The 19343-nt window shown below is 44.5% G+C and overlaps 1 protein-coding gene across 5 annotated transcripts in view; it reads left to right on the top strand.

Moving 5' to 3' along the window:
* LOC121281050 (rho GTPase-activating protein 26-like) overlaps positions 1 to 19343 on the top strand; it is a 256436-nt gene that overhangs the window by 77090 nt on the left and 160003 nt on the right. For all 5 annotated transcript variants that reach the window (XM_041193653.1, XM_041193651.1, XM_041193652.1 and 2 more), the window contains exons 2-4: positions 6512 to 6607; positions 16276 to 16337; positions 18580 to 18651. In XM_041193653.1, coding sequence (XP_041049587.1) covers positions 6512 to 6607; positions 16276 to 16337; positions 18580 to 18651 — 230 coding nt within the window. The remainder of the gene's footprint in view (positions 1 to 6511; positions 6608 to 16275; positions 16338 to 18579; positions 18652 to 19343) is intronic.

The following is a 19343-nucleotide window of genomic DNA, read 5'->3' as shown; positions in this document are numbered from 1 at the left end:
TCAGAGGGAGTACAGCAGCAATAAGCTTCAAGAGAGTAAGGCAAGGCTGAATGGCCTGTACTTCAATGCCAGGAGTATTACAGGTAAAACGGATGAGTTAAGGGTGAGGATTGACATGTGGAATTGTGATATAGTAGCCATCACTGAGACGTGGTTGAGGGAAGGGCAGGATTGGCTGTTCAACATTCCTGCATATAGAATCTTCAAGCAAGACAGGGGAGGGGGTCAAAGAGGAGGAGGCATTGCATTATTAGTTAAGGAGTCAGTTACTGCAGTAAGGAGAGATGATATCTTGGAGGGGGCATCGAATGAAGCTTTGTGGATAGAGTTTAGGAATAAAAAGGGGGTAGCCACATTGTTAAGTATTTATTATAGATCCCCAGATAGTCAGCAGGAAATTGAGGAGAAAATATGTGCACAATTTGTGGAGGTTTGTAAAAACAAAAACAATAGGGTAATTATATTAGGTGATTTCAACTTTCCCAACAGTAATTGGGATAGACATAGTGTTGAGGGCTTGGATGGAGTAGATTTCTTGAAATGTGTAGGGTCCAACAACGGACGGCGCAGTGCTGGACCTAATTCTGGGGAATGAAGCCGGACAGGTGGCTGAGGTGGTGGTGGGTGAGCATTTTAGTGATAGCAACTATAACATGGTACAGTTTAAGTTTGTTATGGACAAAGAAATAGACAAGTTACAAAAAAATGTTTTGGATTGGGGGAGAGTGGATTTTAGTAAAATAAGGCAGGATCTGGCCACGGTAGACTGGGAACAGTTATTGTGGATAAACCTACAGAGGAACAGTGGGGGTGTTCAAAAAGGAAATGGGGAGGGTACAGGCTCAGCATGTTCCCTCTAGGGTGATAGGAAGGAGTAACAAGCCCAGAGAGGCATGGATGATCAGAGATATTCAGGTTACGATGAGAAGGAAAAGAGTGACTTTCAGCAGGTACAAGGGAAGCAAATCAGCATTAGTGAAGTACCGAAAGTGCAGGGTGGAGCTTAAGAAAGCAATTAGAAGAGCAAGGAGGGGATATGAGAAAGCTCTGGCTGGTAAAAGTAGGGAAAATCCCAAGATATTCCATAAGTATATCAATGGGAAGAAGATAACCAGGGAAAAAGTAGGGCCCATAAGGGACCAAGGGGGAAATCTATGGGTGGAGCCAGAGGAAATCGCTAGAGTGTTGAATGAATATTTCACGTTCGTCTTCACCCAAGAGAATGAGAATGAAGGTATTGAACCCGGGGAGAGAAACTGCGAGGTTCTTAAGCAACTTGATATAGGGAGTGACAAGGTATTGGAGGTGTTGGCAGGCTTAAAAGTGGACAAATCTCCAGGACCGGATGATTTGTGTCCCAGACTGCTGATGGAGGCAAGGGAGGAGATCGCAGGGGCTCTGACCCAAATTTTTAATTCCTCTCTGGTCACGGGGGAGGTGCCAGAGGACTGGAGAACAGCTAATATGGTTCTGCTATTTAAGAAGGGTTGCAGAGATAAGCCAGGGAACTACAGGCCAGTGAGTCTCACGTCAGTGGTAGGGAAACTATTGGAGAAAGTTCTAAAGGAGAGTATCTATCTCCACTTGGAGAGGCAAGGTTTGATCAGGGATAGTCAGCATGGCTTTGTCAGAGGGAGGTCATGCCTAACAAATTTGATATAATTTTTTGAGGAGGTGACCAGTTTGTGTAATTGAGGGTAGTGCAGTTGATGCGGTTTATATGGATTTTAGCAAAGCCTTTGACAAGGTCCCACATGGGAGACTTATAAAGAAGGCAAATGCATATGTGATACAGGGTAACTTGATAAGGTGGATTCAAAATTGGCTTAGTTTTAGGAGGCAGAGGGTGAAGGATGCTTTAGTGACTGGAAGCCAGTGTCCAGTGGCGTACCACAGGGATCTGTGCTGGGTCCCCTATTATTTGTCATTTATATAAACGACATAGATGACTATGTTGGGGGTAGGATTAGTAAGTTTGTGGATGACACAAAGATTGGCTGGATGGTTAACAGTGAGGTTGAGTGCTTTGGGCTACAGGAAGGTATAGGTGGGATGGTCAAATGGGCAGATAAGTGGCAAATGGCATTTAACCCAGAAAAGTGTGAGATGATACACTTTGGAAGGAGTAATTTGACAAGGAAGTGTTCAATGAACGGCATGGCACTAGGACGTCCTGAGGAACAAAGGGACCTTGGTGTGTATGTTCATAGATCTCTGAAGGTGGAGGGGCTCGTTAGTGTGGTGATGAAAAAGGCATATGGGACATTTGCCTTTATCAATCGAGGTATAAATTACAAAAGTAGGGGGGTCATGTTGGAGTTGTATAGAACCTTGGTGAGGCCACAGCTGGAGTATTGTGCAGTTCTGGTCGCCACATTACAGGAAGAATGTGATTGCACTGGAGGGGGTGCAGAGGAGATTCACCAGGATGTTGCCTGGGATGAAACATTTAAGTTATGAAGAGAGGTTGGATAGACTTGGGTTATTTTCATTGGAGCAGAGAAGACTGAGGGGTGACCTGATCGAGATGTACAAGATTATGAGGGGCATGGACAGGGTGGATAGGGAGCAGCTGTTCCCCTTAGTTGAAGGGTCAGTCACAAGGGGACATAAGTTCAAAGTGAGGGGCAGGAGGTTTAGGGAGGAATGTGAGGAAAAACCTTTTTACCCAGAGGGTGGTGATGGCCTAGAATGCACTGCCTGGGAGGGTGGTGGAGGTGGGTTGCCTCACATCCTTTAAAAAGTATCTGGATGAGCACTTGGCACGTTATAACATTCAAGGCTATGGGCTGAGTGCTGGTAAATGGGATTAGGTAGGTAGGTCAGGTGTTTCTCATGTGTCGGTGCAGACTTGATGGACCGAAGGGCCTCTTTTGCACTGTGTGATTTGGAATTGATGAGGGAAACGACAAATATCCTTGACCGCTACTGGATATCTCTTGAGCCATTAACAACAAATAGCCTACCACCAGGTAGAAGGTGGTATTTCCCCTTCTTGGCACTATGACTGTTCTGTGCTTCCCCTATGAAATAGCGGTGTTTCACTGTCAAATTAGCAGCCTCATGCTGCTCTTGAGGTCCATGCTTCCCCTGTCATCACAGTTGCTAATCAAAATGAACTGATCGAAATTTATTCTTGCAACTGATTTGCTTTGGGAGCCCTTGAACAGATTACAAGGGTTGAATTTTCCCCTTTGAGTCAGAAATCATGAGTTAGGCCATTTCCCAATGATGCGTTCTTACCTCCTATATAAACCCGCACACGCGTTGTTTTCCCCACAGGGAGTTTGGGTCGGGCTATAGACGGGACAGCTGTCTCCTGAAGCATCCCTGAGGTGGGAACGGGGGCAGTCTTAGTGCAAATATGGATAAAAGCTAAACCCAGAAGTGAGGTGAGAGTGACTGGCTTGATATCAAGGCAGCATTTTACTGAATGTGGCATTAAGAAGCCCTAGTAAACTTGAAGTCAATTGGAATCAGAGGGTCAAACTCTCCATTGCCTGGTGTCATACTTAGCCCAGATAAACATGGTTGTGATTGTTGGAGGCCAATCATCTTGGCTCCATGATATTGCTGCAGGAGTTTCAAAATGCAATATCCTCAGCCCAACCATCTTCAGCTGCTTCATCAATGACTTCCCCTCCATCATAAGATCAGAAGTGGGGCTGTTCGCTGATGATTGCACAGTGCTTCATTTGTAGTTAATGAAGCTATCCACCATGCCTGCATGCAGTAAGTCCTGGACAATATTCTGGCTTGGGCGGGTATGTGCAAGTAACATTTGTGCCATGCAAGTGCTAAACAATGACCATTTCCAGCAGGAGAGAATCTAACTTCCTTCCCATAACATTCACCAGAAACTCAACTAGATCAGCCCCATAAATATTGTGGCTATAGGAGCAGATCAGAGGCTGCAAATTCACTTGTGACTTGTCTGCTGATCAGTGTTCCTGTTAGGCTAAATGGACATGCAGCAGCCTGACAGTTACTGCGCAGGCCCTGTTTCGGGATAAATAGCGCACGTGAGTGGACATGCAAAAAAATTTACCGCACACTAAAAAAGGAACAGCAGTGCGTAGCAACTAAAATATTAAAGGGAACATTACTTCCAAGTCCCCAAAGCTGTTCCACCATCTACAAAGCACAAGTCAGGGGTGTGATGGAATACTCTCCACTCATCTGGATGTGTGCAGCTCCAGCAACACTCAGGAAACTCGTGAACAGCCAGGATGAAGCAGCCCGCTTTATTAGCACCCCATCTACCCTGCCACCTTAAGACATTCATTCCTCCACCATTGGTGCACAGTGGCCGTGGTGTGTACCAACTCACAGTAACTCGCCAAGGTTACTTTGACAGCACCTCCTAAACCCTCTGCCATCTAGAAGGACAGGGGCAGCAAGTGCATGGAGACAGCACCACCTCCAATTTTCCTTCCAAGTCATTCACCATCCTGACTGGGAATAGAATCAACATTTCTTCATCAGTGGGCCAAAATCTTGGAACACTCTTCCTAACATTCCAATGGGAGTATTTGTACTATACAGACTGCAGCGATTCCAGAAGATTCACTACCTCCTGCTAAAGGACAATTGGCGATGGACAATGGATGCTCCCCTTGCTAGTGACACCTCTGCCCTGCAATTGAATTGAAATTCCTTGGGAAAATAGCTGTACCATTTTCTGTTCAGGACATGATATAAAAAGACAAAATGTAAGAACTACAGAAATGTTGAGAACAACCAAAAATTTGAGAAAAGTTTAAACTTGTGTTTCTGTAGTAACTCAATATTTATCTAAGAAACAGATCTGTTTCGCTGAACAATTCTGGTATCATCATCATTTCAAATGGAAAATTTGAATAAGTCTAACTTAATTTGTCAAGAGAGGACCTTGGGTTTAATAGTGTTCCCAGACTGTAACAGGAGATTGATATGGAAGTGAATTTTTAACTGGTAGTTTTTAATTGCCTGTTGGAAAGCCGTAACATATCTTCCGAAATATTAAAAACAAAAAACTGCAGATGCTGGAATTTGCTTTGCAGGAAGCAAACCACGGCTTTTAGTTGAAAATTCTGAAATGGTTTTTTACTGAATGATGAATGCATGTGACTTGAGCCCTTACAAGCTCTTCAAGTTATGCAAGATGAGGTCAACTCAGCTTAATTTTAGGTTAAAGTACTCAATCCTGTCCTCTGTGTAACCCTATTTTGTCAAAAAGTATTTAAAGTGAGTAATTGTTTTCCTGATGAAAACCACTGTAAAACGTAAAACTGAGCTTGAATTCAGTTTCTTAAAGGTGAGTGCAGCACTTTGAAACTCCAACATGCTGAATTTCAAAATTGTAGGAAATGCCTCCATAGTGAGTTCTTGATTTTGGTAAAGAGATTTGTTGTGCTGGGTATAGAGGAGCTAGGTATTGAATAAAGAGCAGACGCTTCCTAATTGGCAAGCAAATGAAAATGGAGGCTTATGTCACCTCAGGTTGTACATGCACACTTTGTGACCAGCTACAGAGTAGTATTAGCAGAGATTTTGAGAGTGCACTTCATGCCTACTCTTTGCTGAGACCTGATATTTATAGTGCACAGGCTGGTGGGGGAGTAGAAACCCGGAAATGCTAAGATCCTGTTGCGTTATCGTTTCATCATTATAATTTCTTTGTTCAATTTCCCATCTGGTAGCCAGCCAGATTAACAGGTTGGCTGGCGAGAAAGTCAGTGGTAAATTGCTGTTGTTGGGGACTGTTGGAATAGGTCCTTGGCAGCCAGGAAACATCAGTGGCTGGTGGATACTGTCGAACAGCAGTTGGGGTGCTGGACAGGAGGCCAGGAGGGGTTGTGGGTTTGGAAATAGGAGATGGACTGTCAGTAGCTGGAGCAGGTTTAATTGGGATGTGGATGCATTCCTGCTCCTCCTGGCTCATGAACTGCACTATAAAAAGCACTTAGCTTCTGAATCCAGCTGTTCCTGTTCCCCCTTTAGCTGCCAGGTTTCCTGAGCCCTGGGAAATTCAAATTTCAGCGAATATACCTGTAATATTATTGCAGACCAGCCTGTTCAGAGTCGATTACTTGGATGTTCTAAAACTCGTCATGGTTAAAATACAAACAGGCAGGCTCATGGTGGGTAGGGTTGTGTTTCACACAATTGACTTTTTCTTCTAAACCTTTCCCCCCCATCTACCATTTCCACTCCTGTTGTAATTACCCCAAGTCAGTAAGAAACATGAATTGAGATGAAAAACTTCACCCCAAAGAAGGAAAAGAACAAGTGAGTCAATTCCAATTTAAGGACTCCCAGCTGTAAGTGCTGACAAAGGCTTGGTAGGTTATTGCATTTATTGATGTAGCACCTTAGCATGCTAGAATGCTTCTAAGCATTGTGCACATTTAATTAGAGTGGCTGTTATGTAAGCACACATCTCTGTACCTATTGACATCCCAAATAGGTAAAATTTGCTGCAGTTTTTTTTGACAAAGCCACTTAAATTCTGTTTGCTTTCTGTATTCAGATTTATCCATTGCGAAGAGGAAGTTTGCAGAATCATTAAATGAATTTAAGTTTCAGTGCATTGGAGATGCGGAGACAGATGATGAGATCTGTATAGGTGAGTTTTATTTTATTCTATCCTCAACATGCCCTTAGTGACAAGCTTCACAGTACTAAATGGATGAAATTGTTCAATCAACATTGCACAAAATGGGTTAATAGTGAATTGATAGGCTATTTTCACCACTGTTGATTTTCATTTCAATTGACTTCAGTTTTTGCAGTGGGGTCGTCTGTTAACAAGGATGAATTGGAGCATAACTGGTGCATGGTTGGAGTCAGATATGGCCTAATATGGCAGCTTTTGTGGGCAGTGGATTAAGGAAGGTGAGGTGAGGTGAAGTGTTGCTGGCGCATGGTCTAAGATGGCTACGGCTCAGTGAGGCAACTTTTGATTCCAGGCAGCGTTATGATCCTGCTAGAGACTGTTAACATGTAAAGAAGAAATCCAAACACGCAGTAATTAACAGGCAGAATTATGCCAAAAGATTTCAAATTTTTAACCAAAATGAAACTTTATTATATAAAATAGAAAATAAATAAATCAAGCATCGCTATCTTAACACTGTAGTTTATAATGACTTATGCTGTTAATTCAGTTCTACTTGTTACTTGCCCAAGAGTTCCCTTATCTTATGAAGGTCCTTATCTTGAAGATTCATTCACTTCTTTAGGGACCAACTCAAAGGTTGCCCACACCCCTCTGGAAGTCACTTTGATTTCTCTTCAATGTTCCAGCTATCCTCTGAGGTAAGATTCTATGGGGTCTTCAATTAGCTTTTTGGCTATGCCATCCTCCACTTTTTCTTCACAGATCTCATGACTGTGGATGCCTCAGCTCCTTGTTTGGATTACTGGTAGGTACCCAACTGCCTTCCCACTGCTTTCTGAGCTAACTTTGCTGACTGCTTTCTGCCACAAGGCCCTGTGAGGATCGCTGTAGATTTGTTACACTAGTTGCAAGCTGGAGAAAATCTTCAGCTGCTTTTCCCTCACAAAATCCAAACTGAGATAGAGCCGCGCCCTCATTCCATGCATTGAATGAGGAAGTTCGTACTTTCTCTGCTTGAAGTGCCGGCCTAACTGACTGTCATCTCTTTTGGCTCTCTCAGTCCAATGAGATGCAGTCCACACCAAAGCAAAGCGGCAGCTCCCTCTGCCTGTTCCCAAACTGAACTGACTGCTGGCTGTTCACTCCTGTCAGCAAACACACTTGCACTTAAATTAAACAAACGAACCTTTTAATCAAGGCTCCACTCTAACTCACTTTCTCTTTGGTAATATGGCATTCTTTGGGATGGTTGAAACAGAAATGCAAACCAATTATTTTACCTTCAACACAACTATTGATTCTGCAACCCATATGAATAGTTTCTATCCCTAATGGAGTTTTACGATCCTCTTTCCCAGAATTGCTAGCTTAATTAGCTTCTTTTGGAGGTAACATCATGCACCCAGGCTCTACTAAGAGATCCAGAAGTGGGCCATCCATTGTTCAGTGTTTACACTTCTAACTCTGACATTGAAGATAAACTTAGGTTAGCTATTAATTATAAATAACTCCAAGCTTGTTTGAGCTGCATTAGGTTGCTTATTGGTTTCTCAATCAGATGCCCCTACTTATCTGCAGTTAACACTTAATTCATAAAACTAAAAGTTATATTCTAAAACATATGAATTATGAACCAGATTTTTGCAACAGTAGGTGCAACTGCTTCAATAAGAAGCAGCCGTTTCTAAACTATAATTTTGCGTGGGGCTTGAAAGGAAATGGTTTTGACCTCAGTGAACTGGCATGGTTTGCTGTAATTTCCCCAGTCTCTCCATGGGCAAAAACCAGAGAAGTCAGCAGGGAACACATCTCCACAGATGCTGTTAGACCTGCTGAGTTTTTCCAGCATTTTATGTTTTTGTGAGCAGGGAACACATTCCTGCCAATCAGCGATGTCCTGTAGCCGTTAAACACTGAGGAGCGTTGATTGGCTTGAGGCAGCCTTTCCTCCCGCACTCAGTCCTGCCTCAGAGAGATTTACCCGCAGCTCTGTGGTCCAAGGAGCTATGACCGCTGCTGGAACTACAAACAGTCCCCAGAATCAAAGTGCTGGAGCTCCAGGACACAAGGAAGTCTGGGGCCTCGTGGCGAGCAGGGTAGTGGGATTAACTGAATTGCTTTTGCAGACTGGATTTGCTGAATTGTGTCTACCTGTGCTGTACTATGCTATGATTCTATGAATCATGCAGTGGAATTTTGTTTTTAGGAGCTACTGTAATGTACTCTCCTGCTATTTGACCTTTTGCGGATCCCTTTATCAGGGCAGTCTTCTACAGGGCTGTTGTTCATTGGTCAATTTATCACCACTCCTTGCCATTTTGACCCCTTCCCCTCCAATGCATTTAATGAGTTCTGAAATGTCATATCCAATTACTGTTTGTTGAGGTAAGTTAGAATTTTCTTCTATTTGGCTGATTGAGACCGTTGATATTAACTTACTAGGCCAGTGTTGAGCTGTAGTGTCCTGTGACTAAGTACTGGGCTGTGTCCAATACTGATCTGCTGTGCATGTTGTCCATAGGTAAAGGTACGTTTTCTGTGCATTACTAAGGCACCTCCCACCAATGGGCCTCCAATTATTAGAATTACCCTTTCCCTTCCCGTGTAAGTTATTTTCCCTATCCTGGTTCATCACCCTGTTTGTTCTTGTGCATTTAATATAGCTTTTTCTCTTTCTTACCCACGCTCCACACGATTCCAGCCTCCCTTTTGCAATTCCCATTTGTTTCCCTAGAGTGTAATTCTCCTGCCCAAGCCCAAGGGGTGGTGTGGGTTTCGGCTCCATCTGAAAATGACCCCTGTACCTCAATTTAAGTGGCCACTGTGTAAAAGCGTTAACTCGGAGATTGGTGCTCCCCCATTATTGTTTCCTGAACGTTACAGGATCCTTCAGTTGTTTTGTTAGCATTCATAATCCATAATTTAATACTTCACCCCCACAGAATTACCATTGTTGAGAAGCATTGATTGGTCAACATCTAAGAACTCACAAGAAATGGACGTAATGTTTGAGATTCATTGATTTATTATCGCTGATGGAAGTTTGGGTTTTGCATCCCCTTTGTTGGTCTGAATGGTGCTGTCTTTAGGTGTTCTTTTGTTATAATTGGTTGGGCAAGCGCTGTCTGTTAACTGCAATGGACTTCTGATGGAGGGTTTCTTGGGTTAATATTCCTTCACCTTGTGCAGGTGTTGAACCTTCATGTTGCTCATTGTGTATGTAAAGTTTGGGTTCTTTGAGTTGGTGGGATCTTGTATCAGGTTTTGCCCAGGCTGATTGGAAAGATTTTTATGCAGAATTAACTTGGCAATTCCCACTCAGTTCTTAGAGGACAATAATCCACACTTAAAACTTAATTTGTCACTAATTGGCTTAATGTTGCCAATTTTACCAAGGCTACAAAAATGGCTAATGTGGATATAATATGCAAAGTATGCACAATCACGTAGAATGAGGAGATGTTGGATTGAATTCTGGGATTTGCAGTGTTGGGTGGGGGCAAAAAGGGTGGAAGCAATATTCACCCCTTACCCAGTAACTGTCTATTTAATATGCAGCACTGTTAAGGTTGATGTTAAGGCATTAAGGCACGTTGTTGTGGTAGAATGGAGGGAATTACAGTTGTACAACTGCACCTGACATAGTGATTATGCTAATAATGGAAATTGCCCCATTTCTGTGTACCCTTGATGAGCGCAAAAGTCAAACCTAAAAATATAACCTAGATCAAACTGTCTGCAGTCTAGTTAACCCTGAGGATAAAGAACACTTTTGCAACAATCACACGTTGCTGCGTGATTCATGGTTAATTCCGACCTGTTGTCTGTGGTGGGTTGACAAGCCACTTAATTGCATTAAACCAGTTTGGAGTTGGACAATTAATACAGGGAATGAGCTGAAAAGAAATAAGTATCCTCCTTTCTCCGTCTTAGAGCCTTGCAGGTTTCAGCATTAGTGTTGTAAAAACTTTAGTGATTCTGACCAGGTAAGGTAGACCAAGAACTGACAAAGTAAAAGATCAACTGACTTGAGTTGTGGCCATCCTATTTAAAAGTGATGTGTATTTTCTGCTTCATTAGCTCAATTAAGCAAGTAATTTTCAAATTTGTTACTCCCTCACAGACCACTTTGTGGTTTGTTTTGTTCACTCAACAACATATTTCTTCAGTGCTCACTTATTGAACAGTTTACATCAAAGCATAACAAATATAATTAGATTCACTCTACACACCATATGGCTAGTCTAAATGCCATGTTTATGTAACCCATTACCCTTACTGTCATTATTTTGCACATTTGTGAGACAGATTATATATACAATGCCAACTCATTCCCATGAAATATTGTTGTCTGGAGATGGATCAGAAAGACATTGGGAATCATCCCAGATTGGCACAAAGCGCGGTAGTGGATGGGAAAAAGGACACTTTACCCGTTGGCCACAATGGCAGCTTTTCGCACTGTATCATCCCATTCCTGGTCCGTCCTGCCTTATTAGTAAGGCATTCCTGGGAAACATGCTGGATTGCTGGTGAGCTGGCCTCTGATTCGCCCACCCCGCCGTCACCTCAGGCCTTCAGTAATCCAGGCACCTTATTTAAAGGGTGTTCCTGTAAAGCTAGCTAGCTCTCTTTAAGGCATCAGAAGCTGCTGGAAAGTCATGGCTGCCAAAGGGAGGAAACAGCTGCCACCAAATTTAGTGATGCCTCTCTCGCCGCCTACCAGATGTTGCCGCCCTGGGCGAAGACCAGCAAGCAAGGTCATCAATTCAGCATGGGATGCAGTGGCAGCAGAGGTCAGCGCCAATGCCTGCAAAAGAGGACAGCCACCCAGGGCTGAAAGAGGATGAATGATCTCCTCCATTCTGCCAGGGTAAGTCACTCTTCTCATCACTCTCAACCCAGATGTTCACAAGCCCATCACACATCTACAGGGATCTCACTCACTAGCAGCTCAAGGGACATCACCATTCACACACTCTCACATGCCTTCATCTGCCCTGTGGATCTTGTCCGCATCCTGTCCATGGCATCACTCACCTATCACTCATGCCAGGCATCCTTATCATCTGGCCTGGCAGGCACCCTGCTTACACTCTCTCCATCTGTATTCATGCAGGACAAGCTGGCATGCAACAAAAGGGAGAGGTCACAGATTGGTGGAGGAATGCCTGACGTTAAGGTCTTCACAGACTTTGAAAATAGTTATCTAGCCGGCCGGCGGCGATCTGGACCATTTCTCTGCTGATGGTGAGGTTGGCAGTGCTGAACCAAGTGAGGAACTGAGTCAGTTCCCCTGTTCCGCAGTCCTCTGCTTTGCACTAATTATCTCTCCTTGCTTTCGCAGGCACGTCTGGGAAGCAGCCGAAGGGGTCCATGACTAAGGCCCTGAAGGCACCATGGAAGAAGAACCTGATGAAACTTTAATTGAAGATCTGTCACAATGCTCACCCACACCTTGGTGTGACCTAGTTCTAGAGTAGCCTCGGGGTCACAATCTGGTGAGCACATCACACTGTCTGATCCACAGCAGGTGGCAGAAGGAAATGCCCAGTTTTCCGGCACTAGGAGGACTATTGGAGGCAGAAATTTGCTGAGTCCAAGCGAGATGAGGAGCCTCTGGATTCAGTCATACCTCAGTTGCTGGACCTGCAAAGGCAAGCTCAGGACCATCAGGAAGGGTTGTCCGTTGCACTGCTCAGATTGCGAGGCATGATGGAGAAGGAGTCCATCCGCCTTCAGTCTGAGGGGATAGTCCAGTGTGTCAATACATCAAGGTCAACAGTGGTAGGATGGGAGCCACCATGGAGACCTTGGTCCAGGACATCGGTCCTGCACTGCTGCATGGGCTGAACTCCTCCAACAGTGTCAACATGCAAGGGTATGGGGCAGCTCGATCTCACTCCAGCTTCCCCTTCTCCTCAAGGAGTCAGCCAGGGGCCTTTGGGCACCCATAGGGAGGAGGATCAGCAGGTGCACATCGCAGGGCCATCCACCCAAGTGACTCCAGGAGTGTCCAGCCCATCCGAATCCCTCTTCCTGTGACCTCAGCAGCTCCAGCTCTACAGGTCAAGGAGGATGCTACTGCCACACAGCAGGACCCCAAAAGCAGGCCAGGGGTCTCCAGGTCTCGGCCCTCCAGAGGACACTCCAAGGTCATCACAAACAGAGCAAAGCAGTCAGCAAGCTGCCTCCACCACCACTGTGCATGTCAGTGGAGCACCAAACGTAGCAGCAGGTTTAGGAAAGTTAAGATGTAGTTGCACAGCCTGGCATGGGTGTTAATCACTTGTACGTAATGTTCACTATGGTTAATAAACTCCCAAGAATGTCTCCTTGCCTATGGCTCCTTGTTACAATGAGCCGTGTTTGTGTCACTCAGATGTGAAACCTTGGTTCCTGCACAAGATAAAGGCAGGTGTCTCAGCCCAGGGCCGCTTCCCTGGGCAGTGTGTAACCTTCAGACCAAAGTGATGGTCCAGCTTAACACTTACTGGACATATTAGTGATGCCTCCACCTCAATGATGCTTGTCATTGCTGCCAGAACATCCTGAGCAGGCATCACAGAGTTCCATCATTCAGTCTCTGTCTCCTCTCAGCACCTTGGTGATGAGGCTGGACCCCCATCTATTCAGCATCGGTGACTGGTGATGCTGTGCTCCTGAAGGGGTCAGATGCTGAAGCCTGACGAAGGATCAAGTGCATTTAAAGTTTCACAGCTGCATCTCCATGAGATGACCCTGATCACAGAATCCAAGTGAGCTGGCCTCAGCTAAAAGGCGAGGATGTCAGGACTGTCCTCACTACATCTCATCATCATCCTCCACCAATCTTCCAGCTATGAGGGCCTCCCAAGTGTGCTTGCCTCGTCTGGCCAGTGCGATGGCCTCATCGTTGGCATCCTTGCCTTTGAGGGCCTCATCACCATCATTCTCTTCAACGTCCTCCTCATCGGACGATACGTGCAGTTCCTCCATTTCCTCCCCCTTTGCAGTGCCAGGTTGTGGAGCGTACAGCAGGCAGCAGTGGTGCGTCACATCTTGTGGGGATTGTTTTGCAGTGCTCCACAGGACCTGTCAAGGCACTGGAACCTCATTAACGAAATGCCTATAGTTTGCTCCACCAAAGTCTGGATCGCAGTATGAGCCTTGTTGTACTGTTGCCCTGCTGCAGTCTGAGACTGCCATATGGGCATCGTCAGCCACATTCCCTACCCTTGTCTCTGAGGAGCCAACCCTGCAGCCTTTATGGACCCTGGAAGATGCCAGGGATCTGAGACCTGCTAAGGATGTAGGAGTCGTTGATGGTCCCTGTGAATCACCGCAGACATGCAGGATGTGTTTGTGGTGTCGCATTCAGCGGTTGACATAGTTGACTCTTTGTTGCCCAGGACATCTAAGCGCCACGTGAGTGCAGTTGATAGCATCCTGCAGCTGTGGAAAATCTGAGGTCTGCGCAAATCCCAGCACTCTTGTCTCCAGGCTTTTCTGATCTCGGGGCGAAATGCACAAAGTTTTGTGCCTTTGCAATGTTGGCATCCATGACCTCCTGGATACACTTGTACGTGGAGGCTTGTGAAATCCCGCACAGATCACCTGTGGACCCCTGGAAGGAGCCACTGGCATAAAAATTGAGCAGTGCGGTCACTTTCATCCTGCAGCAGGTGGCATATGTGACTGACCAGTTCCTTAGACAGGCACAGTCTTCGGCGACACCGGTTCTCAGTCATCTGAAGGAATGACAGGCTCCTTCTATACACCCTGAGTCTAGCGAGGCCCCCACCAGCAACAGCTCATTGTGGATCTTCAGCTGCGTATGCAACAGGCCCTGCCACCCGTTCATTTTGAGAGAGGTGCTCCTCCCTTTGCCAAGCCAGGTGCCTTGTCCGCCCTCTTCTACTTCCCTGGTACCTGTAAGCCATGAGACATACCACTCAATCACCAGACTCCAAGATCCTGATGCTCTCCTCTTGCAGGATCAAGGAGAGAGACGTGTGGGTTAGCATATGCGTCCTAAGAACCTCTCTTGATTAAGTCTGAAGGTCCCTTCATGCATGCAGGAAAGTGCTGGCCACCACTTGGATGGCCAGTGTTTAGTGTGCTCATTGCCTGTCTAAAAACCCACCCATCTCCTTCCAGTCCGCTTTACTGGCGGTATCTTTGGCCATTGGACTGCATGCTGTACTCTCAGCTCAGGTGCAGACATTCTCCTAAACCACACTACAAGGCTGTGCTCTTAGCTTGAACCATAATGGATATTGGTACATACCTGAATAAAGACATATTGCAAGGGGCTGTGAGCGCCTTCACCAGTGACTATACCATGGCATCTTTCACAAGGGGATTGTACTACTTGCCCGTTGGACCAATTGCTCTGCTGCCCCTAAAACGCACATTAATTTGCAGTCTATGCCTGAGGGTTGAAAAGTTATGGAGCATTTGTTGGCACTTTCATGCTTTTGCGTTGCTTGAGTGGGCAGAAAAGCTTCAGAGGCCTGACTTCAAGCATGTCAACGGAGCTGCAGCTGAACTGTCGCAGCTGCATAAGAATGCTCACTTTTAACAAGCTTTTCCAAGTGCATGGCTGCTTCCCTGAACCCCCCTCCTCCAACTTCTTCTGGCATGTGTTTGAGTTTTTCCTTCAGTCTGTCTGTGCTGCCCTGGCAACACCCCCCAACCACCACCACCACCACCACCCTGGTCTGACCCCCACTGGAGCCCTTGCCCCGTCACCGCACTGAAAGCCAACCGGGAAAAAGTGATATGCTAGTGCCCCCTGCAAATGCACAGAGCCTCATAATTGATCTCCTACAGGTGATGCTCACGAGTGCTGTACCAGGTTGTGTGCACTCATCTCTGAATTCCCTCGAAGTTCAGATCGCCAGGTGCATCCGTTTTAAAGACAGTCTTGAAACATTCCATTCTGAAGTCACGCCTATGTGGGTGGTAAATTCGATGTGCGAGAATGATTCCGATGAGCAGGGTTTATGATTAGATGTAAGTGTATTAAAATGACGTTCCCGACGTCTGGCGGCAGAAAATGCATTCTGCCATTGACAGGTGGAGCGAACATTTGCAAACTGGCTTCACAACAGCATAAAACTGATTTTTGGCCTTCTCGCCATATTGTCTCCTCACCTGCCATGACCCTCGACGCCAGTGGGGCTGGAAAATTCCCGTCATTGTGAGGTACGTATAACCATGAGAGCATAGATTATTAGAATTTGTATTTAAAATAAATATTTACAGGTGTCATTTATCTAACTAATTGCCTTAAAATGAAAACCTGATGGGGCACTGTATGCTATGTCCAATTTTTGGTGGAATAAGTTGGCAGGTGGAATGTTAGTTTAATCTCTGCTTCTGTGTGATGTATTTTCACTTATTATAGATGTAATTTTCTATCTAAATACATGGAGGCATGGGAGTTCTTCGTAACTGTAAATGCAGGCACACCTTTATTACAGAAAGGTAGGGGCAATACATTGAAATGACACTGAACCGTACCAATACGTGATCCTGTACTTTCTTCAGTTTTGTTTTATGTCCAATATAATTGATGGTTGCGATCTAATTTGTGCCACCTTAATGCAGTGGCATAAGTTGGTCCTATTTCTTATTCTTTTAGGCAAACTTGGACATTTTTACTGGCTAATCTCTACTTTTTTTTAAAGCGAGGTCACTTCAGGAGTTCGCAGGAGTTCTAAAGAATCTTGAAGATGAGCGAGGGCGTTTGGTGAGTGGCAGCCTAGGAAGTATATATGAAATAGATTGCTAAGATAGCAGTAACAGGTACTTAGCATAAAAATAAGATTTTATTTGTGAAATACAAAATGTGCTGTTTGAATGTTGAGAGTTCTGGGGAATTGTTGAGCAGAGGTTTGGGCAAAAAGGTCCAGTGAGTTGCTGGTGTAATTATGCCCTCTCCTGGTTTGTACTGAAAATGCATGCTTCAACTTCAACATTTTAACTCCAATCTTACTTAACATTTGTGTATTTTTAATTAATATTTTATTTCAGTTGTATACTACTTAGGAAACATATTCTCCATTCTACACAGGCTATAGGTTGACTGTTGTAAATTTATCCTTCACCTTTATTTCATCCCTAGTAAAACTAGAGTCAGTGGAAATTGGGGGGAAGCTCTCTGCTGGTTGGAGTCCTACCTAGCACAAAGCAAGATGGTTGTGGTTGTTGGAGGTCAGTCATCTCAGTTCAGGACATCACTGCAGGAGTTCCTCAGGGTAGTGTCCTCAGCCCAACCATCTTCAGCTGCTTCACTAACTACCTTCCATACATCTTAAGGTCAGTAGTGGTGATGTGCAACCATCAGGGAACAATGTTCAGCACCATTTGTGACTCCTCAGATACTAAAGCGGTCCATGTCCAAATGCAGCAAGGCCTGGACAATATACAGGCTTGGGCTGACAAGTGACAAGTCACATTTGCACCACGCAAGTGTCAGGTAATGACCATCTTGAGCAAGAAAGAATCTAACCATCGCCCCTTGACATTTAATGCCATTGCCATCCCTGAATCCTCCACTATCAACATCCTGGGGGTTACTATTGACCAAAAACTGAACTGGACTAGCCATATAAATACAAGAGCAGGTCAGAGGCTAGGAGTCCTGTGGTGAGTAACCCACCTCCTGACTCCCCAAAGCCTGTTCACCATCTACAAGGCACAAGTCAGGAGTGTGATGGAATACTGTCCACTCGCCTGGATGAGTGCAGCTCCCACAACATTCAAGCAGCTTGACACCATCCAGGACAAAGCAGTGTGCTGGATTGGCACCCTGTCCACAAGCAGCCACACCCTCCACCATTGACGAACAGTGGCAAAAGTCACCAATCCCTCTTAGGCAGCACCTCTCAAACCCACAACCACTATCACTTAGATAACAGCAGCACTTGGAAGTTCACCTCCAAGCCACTCACTGTCCAGATTTGGAAATATATTGTTGCTCCTTCACTGTCGCTGGGTCAAAATCCTGGAACCCCCTCCCTAACAGCACTGTGAGTGTACCTACACCAGATGGACTGCAGCAGTTCAAGAAGGCAGCTCACCACCATCTTCTCGAGGGCATTTGGGAACGGACAATAAATGCTGGCCTAGCCAGCGCCTCCAACATCCTATGAATGAATAAAAAAATTATTCAGAATTAGCACAATATTCTAGCCGAGCTGGGAGTGGATGGGAGGGGACAGGAGCTGATTGGATTTGATAAGCTGCCTGTTATCCACTCTGTCTGAGTTGACTTTGCTTTGACTTCAGTTTCTGCAAACATAATTGTTCAAGGAAAAGCCTACTGCAACAAGTGCATTTAGTTCATTTTGCATTGCTCAAGATTGTACTGAGAGAGGAGTTAAACAATCTTATAGCAGAGATGGCATTTGAGTGATTGTGGTTTACACAAATGCAGTTTGTCTGTGATGCAGTGATGCTGCAGACAGAACTCATGTTTTTACACACAGCAACTATAGTGGTTCAAGAAGAAAGCTGGTCATCACCTCAGCACAAATAGGTTTGGGCAATGAGTGTGGATTTGCCAGTGTCACCCACATCCCAAGACCAAAATAAAAATCTTGTCCTATGTCATAGGAGAATGCAATATTCTTCTACTTAAAACAGTAAATATGTATTTAACTTGATTTTGACTTGTAAAAGCAAAGGATTGACCCGTCAGTGAAAAATTAATTTGGAGGAATATGGCTAATGATGAATTTGAGATAGCTTTGTGGTCTTGAACTTTGATTTCTAAGAGCTTCAAAAATCCTTATGCTTTGGATTGTTTGAACTTTTTTGAAACTTAATATCAGAAACACAAGCTATTATGAAATTAATTGCACCTGGTTCAGGCAAACTTATTAGAGAAAAGGAATACTGGCCGTATACTAGAGTCATGCTTCTCCATATTCTATCTACTTGCACTGTATATAGACAACACTTCTAGCATTGCTTTGTTTTCATGTCAGATTGAGAATGCTGGTAAAGTCCTCATCAGCCCATTGGAAAGATTTCGGAAGGAGCAGATTGGAGCTGCAAAGGTAATTTGCCCAATTCTCTTTGTCCTTCTTTCAAGTTCCCCCATTCCTTTACTTTCCTTTCTCTCTTTTTCTCCCCCTCCCCTCCCTCCTTCTTTCCAAAGAAAGGCTGAGATTGGCTAATAAGCAGTACTTTTCTGTTGTAGTGATCATTTTCTGTAATTTGACAAGCTAGTTCCCTTGTCACAAGCTTCTTCAACAGGTTACCACATGTCAATGAGATTTCGAAGAAAGCCCAGATTTTATCTTGAGTCACATGGGGTAAATTATTTTAATATGTTGTCTTTAACTATACAGGATAAGTATAATTGGTTTGAGGTATCTGAAAGTTCCTTTACCTCAATCAGGGAAGTTGCCAGCATATAAAACAGTTTCAGCGGGAGGGCATGACTAGTCTTATTGTAACTTTGCCTTTAATTGAAACAGGTTTTCTCGTTGGTTGGACAGTCTTCGAAATGCTATAATGTGAAAATCTGCAGACTAGTGAAGTAAATGAATACATCTAAGCCTGATCCATTAGAGACATTGACAAGGAAGATAGTTAATGCCTTTTAATATTTTAACATGAAAGTCTGCTTTTGACATAAAAAATCTGACCAGCTGATCAACTTCAAGTCCTTTTTAATTCAGTTTGACTGTTAGATGCTGGAATTTTGCCAATCTTCTCTGTGTTACAGGTGAGAAGGCCAACTCCC

This window comes from Carcharodon carcharias, chromosome 8 (genome assembly GCF_017639515.1).
Source record: "Carcharodon carcharias isolate sCarCar2 chromosome 8, sCarCar2.pri, whole genome shotgun sequence".
In the NCBI taxonomy this organism is placed as follows: Eukaryota; Metazoa; Chordata; class Chondrichthyes; order Lamniformes; family Lamnidae; genus Carcharodon; species Carcharodon carcharias.
Note: the sequence above shows the minus strand (reverse complement) of the source record. Positions and strands in the feature narration are given on the sequence as shown.